Source organism: Saccostrea cucullata, unplaced genomic scaffold, assembly GCF_032062105.1.
Source record: "Saccostrea cucullata isolate Sc308-1 unplaced genomic scaffold, CSIRO_AGI_Scuc_v1 ctg75, whole genome shotgun sequence".
NCBI classification, from domain to species: Eukaryota; Metazoa; Mollusca; class Bivalvia; order Ostreida; family Ostreidae; genus Saccostrea; species Saccostrea cuccullata.
This window is the reverse complement of record NW_026940114.1, coordinates 263,511-274,347: the sequence shown is the minus strand read 5'-3', so window position 1 is coordinate 274,347 and position 10,837 is coordinate 263,511. Positions and strand designations below refer to the sequence as shown.

At 33.1% G+C, this 10,837-nt stretch overlaps 1 protein-coding gene across 1 annotated transcript; it reads right to left on the bottom strand.

Annotated features, from left to right (window-relative positions):
• Nucleotides 1-370: 370 nt before the first annotated feature.
• LOC134254798 (microtubule-associated proteins 1A/1B light chain 3C-like) lies at nucleotides 371-9,400 on the bottom strand. Its single transcript, XM_062737316.1, has 4 exons — nucleotides 9,224-9,400; nucleotides 3,012-3,067; nucleotides 2,491-2,597; nucleotides 371-2,181 (listed from the first exon to the last, which is right to left on the bottom strand). Exons 1-4 carry the CDS (start codon nucleotides 9,294-9,296, stop codon nucleotides 2,016-2,018), a joined length of 402 nt encoding a protein of 133 aa, XP_062593300.1. The 5' UTR covers nucleotides 9,297-9,400; the 3' UTR covers nucleotides 371-2,015.
• Nucleotides 9,401-10,837: the final 1,437 nt, after the last annotated feature.

Genomic DNA, 10,837 nt, shown 5'->3' with positions numbered 1-10,837 from the left:
ATAGGTCACCTGAGTTTACTCAGGTGACCTAACAATTTAAATTCCCCTTCACCCAAGGATGCTTTGTACCAAGTTTGGTCGAAATTGGCCCAGTGGTTCTTGAGAAGAAGTCGAAAATGTGAAAAGTTTACAGACGGACGGACGGACAGAATGTGATCAGAAAAGCTCACTTGAGCCTTCGGCTCAGGTGAGCTAAAAATGAAAATGTAATCACTAATGTAATCCAAGATATAGATCTATCTACAAACAAATAGCAAGATGTCCATCTAATTATCTCATATGACCTAAAAAAAATAATATATATATACTATATACCGAATCTAAAAAAAACTTTCACAATTTTGAGAGAAAAAAAAATAAAACAACAATATTCGTTATTTCATAAAGTTTATTACATATAAGTTTGTGAACAATCACATTCTTTTTCTACATGAGAAATACCTTTCACCACCTACAGGCAGAATGGAGATAAATTCATAAATTAATAATGATTATCACAGACAAACAAATAGCACAAACATCATTAATGCCTTCCTATGAGTGGTGTAATGATACATGTAATATCATCTTAAATGCCAGTTTTCACAAACCTCTGTAATGATAACATTTATTAAATATTTCACAATTTTGTTTGTTCAGATTGAAGAAATTGAATCGGATTTAGAAAATAACAAATCATGAATTGATCAGCAATGACATCTGGGTATCTGACAAGACAGTAACTGAAACTGTCACTTCAAGAACTACAAAACAATCAATGTCACTTCAGCATAAATAATTTCAGATACTGCCATTACCAAGCAATTATGAATGAAAGTTGAGCAACATGATACAACTTTCTAATAAAGATTCAAGTCAATCAATGACTAATGATTGAACAACATGTACATGGCATTTATACTTTCAACCACTGAATACATGTAACTATATGAAATTTAACATCAACATAAAGATTGTGGAGTCTTAATTTATCATGTACATCACAATGAAACACATGTATCATTTTAGACTAGAATCAGACCACTTCATATACAACATTATTCCAATACATGTAGCACTATCTTCATCAAGTTATTCATATTTGCATACACAAAACAAAATCCTGCATAAGGTATACCACAAACCAAAGTCTATCATAATCTTATCAAAATGCAACTAGCGAATTCACTATCTGAATTCAAACTACATTGTGTTTAGAAATCTTTCAAATGTTTTCTGTCACAGCAATTGCCAATATCCATTTGTATTACCCCTGGTAAATACATATAAACTCAAGAGAAATTTTCATGTGAGATTCAAAAGTTCAAAGATAATCAAAGCAAAGTAAAGCAATACATGTGACAGCTTTGGGACATTCATCCAACATAGCAATTAATTTGTTCATAACATGCACTGCAGACCCTGATGTCCAATTTGTTTATTGTTTTACACAAAATTTTTAATTAAAGGGAAAGCAAATGTGTCTGTGTGTGTGTGTTCGTGTGAATTTGATGTTGTTGTTTTTTTTATTGCAAGACTGCAATTTGCTATGGAAGACCATAATTAGCATACAAATGAAACTACAAAGCATAAATAAATAAATACTTTGTACAGATGTGTTGCAAATTAAAAACAAAAATGTCAATTAATACAAAAATTATTCAGCTTCACATTTACTTCATTCTAGAAATCTGATCTTTGAAAAAAAAAAATGGCTGTCTGCAAAATAAATAATACATCGTACAAGGGAAGAAATAAGGTGTTTGACGTAACTCCTTGTGCAATGAAACTTTTGGAACAGGAGAATGAAATAAAATATGGATATATAATTATAAATAAGCATGGCAACAAAATCATTACACTTAATTATTCAGGATGACAATTTTAAGTATCCACTTTTATTTCATGACAAAATGTATGAACCGATTCCATAGCACTGGCTCCAAAACTCCGAAAATTCTGCCCCAGAAGCAAATTCCAAGACTTGATCACATGATCAATTATTTATTGCCCAATCACAACATTGCACTGAAATATCAACACCCTCCAAACATTTCTTGAGAGGCGTAAGTCATGTAAAGGAAGCCATCATCATCTTTGTCATCTCTATACACTTCAGCCAGAGTCATTGACATGCTTGAAATACTTTTGTTGTTCACTATGAGATAAAATGCTTGATTTGAATTCAGTGACATTCGATTCCTGAAAAAACAAAATATCCATTCTGAAACAGACAAAATGAACAGTCATGTCCTTCTATTTTTATTCAACAGGCATTACAGAATACACATGTATATAGATGTACATGTATATATTATTGATTCAATGCTTCACAGTTCATCATTTTGAACATGGTGTAGTCAAGATTTAACTGACTATTGTGTTCAACATCATTACAAATTTTCCTTCCAAATAAGGAATGTTATAAACTCCGGGTTTTTATAAAATATTTTTTTTTTTAGTCAAAAAAAAAGTTAATTTTATTTTTGTGTAATCAGACATGTACCCTACCTAATGATAGAGGCAAATTGTGACATGGAGAGCTCTTGAGGCACCAGAAATTTAGTTTTATCCAGCATTGGCAGATGCTGCTCCTTGTAATATCTCTCTACAATCACCTACAAATACAATGTCAATAAACTCCATACAGAGACGTCATTATTACAGTGACTTGGATAACTGCGCCATGTCCCTAGACAGATTAAAACAAGCTAAATCCAGTACAGTGTAGACAGGTCTAAGATGATTACAGCTGGCTGGTGCCTGTCGTGGTTGAATTTTTTAATGGACAATGACAGTTTTGTTACCGGGTACAACTGGTACTAAATGAATATCAGACACAAGCCTTTTTATGCAAATTGTTACAGTGAAAGTATTAAAGAAAACAATTACAAGTACATGACTTTATAACAAGATTACTGAAAAGGATTGCCAGATGCAGTTGTGTTATCAATAAAAGCAGACCAATTTATTTAAACCAATAAAAAAGATATAACTGTCAAAATCAAAAACACTAAACCTCAATAACGTACCGGTACTTTTGTAGGGAACTTTGATCTTATGCCCACTACCTCTTCCTTCCGCACAGCTGAAAATAAAAATTATCCGTAAATGAACTTTGATGAGACAAAAGAGTAAATTAATTTACAATCAATTTCTATATTAAGGTAAAAAAAAATTCCCTACATGTACATAATTAAAAGAAAAAAACATTTTTCTTCTTTCTTGCTTCAACACAGCTGATCAAAACAGCACTTAATTGTCAGAGGTGTAGGTTACTGAAAGAGAGAGAAAATTAAATTTCACTTCTTTCAGATTTCTTGACATTCCAGAGTCTGTGATCCTAACACACTGGACCTACTGGATGCCTCCACAGACACCTTACCACTATAACTGTGTACACATCTTTCTTTTTTAACTTATGTCTATTATTTACATAAAATATATCAACAAGTAATTTATTCACAAACCCTGGTCTCCCACGCCTTACGGAAATGGAAAATTTGTCCAATAATACATATTAAATGTATACAACATTCTAAATGTATAAAAATAAATGAACTTTTTATACATGTATGTACTAGCTACTACAAGGAAAACAGACAATTTTTTTTTTTATCATTTTTTTTTTATATGTTAGAAAAATTGATAAAAGTTTTACTTTAAATGTGAAATTAATTTGTTAAATTAAAGATACCCATGCATATATAAATTATTCAGCTCAGAGGGTAGCATTCTTTGAATTTATTAAGACGCACATGGTATATGACTAATCACAAACATGTATGATATTGAATCATTGAACTTCAAAGTGTTTTATGCCGTTAATAAAGCGGGTATCATTTATTGTACACTAGCTGATTTAAAGAATAATGACCTTACAGAACATGACCTCATAAATTAATGTGTCAAAATGTAAACATCCCTTACAAAATGTCATCAGGACACTGGCCCCTCACTATCTATAGACCACTTGACAAAGAGAAACGGAATGTTAGCTCATTACGGATTAAATAACAATCAGAGTCCATACAAAGAAGCTCTCTACTAAGCCTATATACATGTTCTCTAAAGTACATTCATATAATTCCCTGTGTTGTGCAGTCTCTAACTTTGAACATTTTCAAGTCCAATTTAACAAGTATTAACCGAATAACGTAATTATATGTTAAGAGGGCACTTCAATGTTCTAAGTGATTTAATAAAAAGAAAAAAAAATTCTTTAAGAAAATAAACATAAATTAAAATATAACACTACCATCATGAAATTTAAAAAAAATGAGCGATCCCTACACTATTAATTCACTACTGATACAGAAATCATTCTGGATTATGAAAGTAAAAATCTGTAGCAGGCACTGTAATTAACTATAAAAGGGCAGTTTCATTACTATATACTGCTAAAATTATCAACTCAAACTTTTACTATGCATCTCAATTCATCTTTCATTACTTGGCTAAACTTGACATAAACTCTAAACATAGGTAATCAGAGATTACAGAGCTCACCTCAACGAATGTTGTCTTTAAGTAAGGCAAAGTCACACAATTCACCAAAAAAAAGTGTACATCCCAAAATGAAAATATTTATGCAATTTTGATATGATACTTTGGAATAGAGCTGTATAAAAACTTCAAACTAGTTCTTTTTCATGCAGCATCTAAAGCAAATTTGAGAGTTTTCATCCCTTGATGCATCATTAGTGCAAGTTTGGTTTACACAATGTTATATATAAGCCTTATAGTTTTTTGGTAATAGACCTGCACCCATAACTTTTACCTGGTCCATTATCTGAAAAATGTATGTCTAATTCAGCATCCGAAGCAAGTCCATTAGTGTGCATCCTAAGATGTATCGTTCATGCAAGTTTGCTCATTATAGGGCTCATAGTTACTTACCTGCAACAAAAACTTTAACCTGCGCACTCAACCGGAAAATGTAGGTCAGATTCAGCATCCGAAGCAAGCCTGGTAGTATGCATCCTTAGATGTACCATCCATGTAAGTTTGGTCATAATAGGGCTCAAAGTATCTTGGAAATGAAAACTGCACCTAAAACTTTCACCTGTTCAGTCAACCGGAAAATGTGGGTCAGATTCAGCATCCGAAGCAAGCCTGATAGTATGCATCCTTAGATGTACCATCCATGTAAGTTTGGTCATAATAGGGCTCAAAGTATCTTGGAAATGAAAACTGCACCTAAAACTTTCACCTGTTCACTCAACTGGAAAATGTGGGTCAGATTCAGCATTTGAAGCAAGCCTGGTAGTATGCATCCAAAGATGTATCAAACCGGCAAGTTTGGTCACTATAGTGCTCATAGTATCTTGGAAATGAGACCTGCACCAAAAACATTAACCTGTTCACTCAACCGGAAAATGTAGGTCAGATTCAGCATCTGAATCAAGCCTGGTAGTATGTGTCCTTAGATGTATCATCCATGCAAGTTTGTTCATTATAGTGCTCATTACCGTCTTCCAAAATGGAAGACGGTATTGTATAGTTGAAGTTTTTTACAGTCTTCGGACTATGCACTTCCTCTCTTTTGTGATTGGTAGAAAATGCATGATGAGAAAATTTTCAATTATTTCATTGGTTGAAATGCTGTTCAAGGCAAGGGAGATAACTTTCTGATGATCTAATTTTCGTACGACTTAACAATTTTGCAAGATTTTCAATCTTAAAAAAAAATGACAAAACGAACAACAAAATCAGCAGTAATTAATTCCTAATAACATGATTTTTTGTATAGCAAAAAATAAAAAGATCTCTTTAACTTCATTATAAATAAAATTTGATTTTTATTGCTTGCAGGCTTTACAATTTGTTATTATTCTTTTCCCCTTTCTTGTTTGAAGAAGGAAATGGAATCAGCCGAGGTTTGCCGAAAGCTCTCGGCGAGTCAAAGTTTACGGAGATGACCGAGCGACAACCGTGGTAGGGCTAATGCCAGTAAAAAGCTAATGTAGAAATACAAAATCAAGAAATTCAAAAGAATTATACGGCCTGATAGGTGTAGATCAGTTTACAGTTTAAGTTTGTTGCTAAAGACGGGAAGCTTTTTAAAAAAGCTCTACTTGTAGTTACTTGGAAATGAGACCTGCACCAAAAACTTTAACCTGTTCACTCAACCAGAAAATGTAGGTCAGATTCAGCATCCGAAGCAAGCCTGGTAGTGTGCATCCTTAGATGTATCATCCATGAAAGTCTGGTCAACATAGGGCTTATAGTTACCGGGTACTTGTAAATGAGACCTGAACCAAAAACCTTCACCTGTTCACTCAACCGGAAAATGTAGGTCAGATTCAGCATCCGAATCAAACCCAGTAGTGTACATCCCTAGATGTATCATCCATGCAAGTTTGGTTAACATAGGGCTTATTGTTCCTTGGAAATGACACCAACACCAAGAACTGCACCAAAAATGTTAACCTGCTCCAAAAACCTTAACCTGGTCATTCCTTTGCTGAAATTGCAGCATCTGAAACTTTGACTGGTACAATGAAACACACTAGAGGCATCTTCCATGCATGTCTAATCAATATAGGACATAGAAGTACTTTAAAAGAAAACTGCTCCAAAAAACTTAACCTGGGACGCCGACACCGACGCCGACGCCGACGGGGACGCCGAGGGTATTACATAAGCTCCCCCAACTTCGTTGAGGTGAGCTAAAAACAAGAAAACCTACCCATTTTTTCTATTTACAGAGTTTCCGAAAACCAAATATTTCTATCAGTCATTCGGACTGATGACTTAATGTGTTCTACCAGTCCGAAGCATATTCTATCAGTCCGAATAAATTTTAGAATATACAGTGTATATTTCTTATCAGATGTATGTTTTAAATAAAATGGCATTGAATATGTAAAAAAAATTCTATGGCTCACCAACACTGATTTTGATACCAGGGTTGTGCAACTTAAAAATATTTCAAGCATGGCACCAGCCCACACAGGCTTGTGGCAGCTTATCAGCCCCAAGTAAATGTTGGGGGAAGGAAACAACTAATTATATAAATAAAAAGTTCATTCTTCAAAAAGAAAATTTCTTTAGGTTTCTAGAATTATTTTTTAAATTAAAAGTTTAATTCTCACTTGTAAAATTGAATCATATATAAATAGCAGTTATGATAGAAATTCAAAATAAAAATAAATTTTTAAATTATCTTTACGTTTTCTCAATGGGCATTGCACTTCATGACCTACATACTGCATGTGTTTACCATTAACAGAGGAATGGAGGAAATTCGAATTAGGAAAAAACGATCGTTTTTGGAAGTAAATAAGTCAGGTAGAACTGCAAAATGGATAAGATTATGGATATTTACGAAGATTAGGAGCTTGCTGCATTGAAAATTTTCATTTATGAAGGCATTGCAATAGATCAGAGTACAATAGATTAATCAGGACATTTGCCCTCACCACAATCTGACAATCGGTCACACGGACCGATACTACTGCGAATTTCATCGGACATTTCAATTTTCTATCGGTTTTGCCGGTAGGACCGATAGTTTTCGGAAACTCTGATTTATAATAGTCAAGAAACAAATTTGTAAAGGTACATCTAGCAAAAAAAGCTCATATCATATATACAATAATGTAAATATAAAGAACAACCAATATATCAAATCTCTGGTTTGATACAGTCTGAGATATTAAAGTATATTATTTAAGTATTGTGAACGACAGTTACTGGTACCAACTTAACATTTCAGATTAATATGGTATAAGCATCAGGGTACACTACTACATTACCCTTTTTTGACTTCACTGTGACAAAAAAGGGGGCACCCTTTTTTTGTTGCAGTGAAATTAAAAAAGGGTAATGTTGTAATGTATGAATAAAATTTGGAACTGAAGAATGTTCATTGTTGAAACCTATGCCGCCCCCCTTCAGCTATGATTGTACATGTACTACCATTTCTAATCTTTTTGAAAGTCTTTAATATGTCCTGCATTTGAGCTACATATAATGAACATCACTTGTGTTGTTACAATAGTTGCTGACAATCAAAAATATCATCACTGAAGGCAATTTTTTTAAAACTACATGTATAATATATTTTTTATACAAACTGGTTTATGTTTTATCATTTAGCATGTTTCTCTATTTTTATTGCAAATGGCAGACAGATTATCTATAACTAAGCATAAACGGATGATTAATTATGTAACAGATTTGAAATGAAATACTTTTTCATTTCATAATATTACAGAATTTCTGAATATTTCATGGTTAACCTTATATAATTTGATCTTTAGATTAAAGTTAAAACTATTAATCATATAATGGATTGTATGCTACTGATTCCGTTTGATAATTGATAGTAAATTTGGTACGATTTTGCAACACTAATCACTTGTGACCTTTTTTTTTTCTGTGCATGTACAGATAAATCAATGGTGATCACTTATTTGTTTTAGATAACTAGGGATAATTCACACTGCATGTATGAGTGTTGTATAGTTGTGTCCTTGCGCCTAACGTACCTTAGGCTTACATTTCTGATTTGTCACATGACATTTTATACCTGAGTCAAGGTCAATATTACGCTAACATACTTAGGACACTTTATTGTTAAGATTATTCTTTCACACGAATTTCACTTTTTTTCTACACATTGACAAAATAAATCAATTTTTTGATGTAGACAAGACCAAGGGTTTGTGGATACTAGTGGTATTGTGTATCTTTAATGATGCCTACTAAATTAAAATAATCAAATACATCTATAGACTGATCATTAATATATCAATTAAACAAGTTATTGATTAATTATAATATAACTCTACATGCAGATCACCTTAACTAATACAAGTACTCTCTTAACAACTTAAAATAGGTTTTTTGACACCAAATCTCATTGGTCATATGCATACACATAGGCCTATATCAGGGACCTATATACTATATCAACTTTACTAGCACGTCTCGTCATGATTTACGCTGTAGTTTTATTATGTATTTTCTTGAGCGTTTTAGAGGGTTTTTTTGGTGCTAGTTCATTTTAATTTATTTTTATTAATTATATATTTACTACAATAAACTGGATATACCAACAGGTGAATTAATTACTTTACGTGCAATAACACGCTATTGATATACGAATATAAATAAACATATCATGTGCCAGATACCTACATATGAACTAATATTACAATTGTCAAACCATGAGACCATTGGATTTCACACAACATACAATAATGCTCAACAGGTGACACATTCAAAAAAAGCTTACCAAAACTTTTCCTCTGTTTAAAAGTTTTATACGTATCTCCATTTTTCTCTGGCATTGTCACCGTTAATACCATTCACATGCAGAGACGATGTCAATGATCAGACCTTATGCGAAGTTAACCACTGTTTGACACTCTGCTCCCTCAGAAATGGCGCAAACAAATGACGTCGACGATATAAATCATTAGTAAGGTAAGAGGTGTTCCGAACATAAATGATGAGGATTTCCCGCGAAAACTCAAATTTAAAGCCCATACAATCATATCTTGAAAAGGGGGAGTGGAGGGGGTGCTTCCCCTCTTCTGACCAAATGCATGAATAAATAAATAAAACATGAATAATTTGGATGATAAGAATTCTTCTGGTTTCTGGTATAATATAATCTTCAGACTTGTCATTCAAATATTAATATTTTTTTAAAACTATATATCTTCAGTTTCTTTTCTATCGTGGCCCTACCCCTCGGGATCATGACTTGAAGTTGAATAATCTAAAATCTAAAACTTTTGACGATGTATCAACATCGTTATATTCATAACATTTCTGTAATTGAAAAAAAAAAGTTTTTAAAAGATTTTTTTCCAACAAAGTTTTGAACACTCTAGCTTACTCCCCTAAATTGTCGCCCACCCAACCTCCGGAGGTCACACTAAAAAAAAATACCTTGTATCTTCACTATGGGATGGAGGTTTAACTTAACTTTTAGCTTTTTGGACCAGTTGTTCCTGAGAAGATTTTTATAAGATGACACGTACTATTCTTCATAGATCTCTCTCCTAAAGAAAGAAACATTTGAACAAATTTGAATTCCTTTTACCTAAAGATGCCTTTCACATGTTTGTTTGAAATAGACCCAGTAGTTCTGGAGAAGAAGTCGAAAATGCAAAAAGTTTACAGATGGACACACAGACAAGAGAAAAAATTTCATCACAAATGATATCATTTGAGATTTTATCTCAGACGAGCTTATATCTAAAATAAATTAGCCCAAAAAGATATCTCCTATGTGCAGACATCCAGGAATTATGCAGGGAGAGAGTAGGAGTGGGGATGGGGTTAGTTTGAGCATATCCAGTACGAACATATATCAGATTTTTTTTCAACTATGAAAAGGTACAATTAGTCTAAACTTCACAAACCTACTAGTATCTTAATTGTGATTATGTGCGTATGTGTTGAAAGGGCGTTGGGGGTCGATTCCTTTCAGATATACTAGTACTAAAGATCCTCTTTCAATTTTATCACGGGTCCATTTTTTTTTGGGGGGGGGGGTCATCTTTTCCTGTATCTGATTTCCCGCTACATCTCAGCAAGACAATGACTGTGTCAAACAAAGATGAAAGTTATTGAAAGCTTTCTTTAGGTCCTTAATGAAAGTATATTCAAGTCTGTAAAAAAAAAAATGGTCCCATGGTCAGAACGGGGACAGAGATTAAAGTGTATCAAATTGTAACTGAATGTGTAGGAAACAACCTTTATAAGCATTAAAAAAAAATCATTTTTGTTCAAATCATTATGCGCGGATGGAGAGGGGGGGTATTTGTAAAGTTTTTAAATTTGTATAGCATATGTAAGGAAAGGACCTTGGACCCACCACTGCCCCCAGGCCCACCCC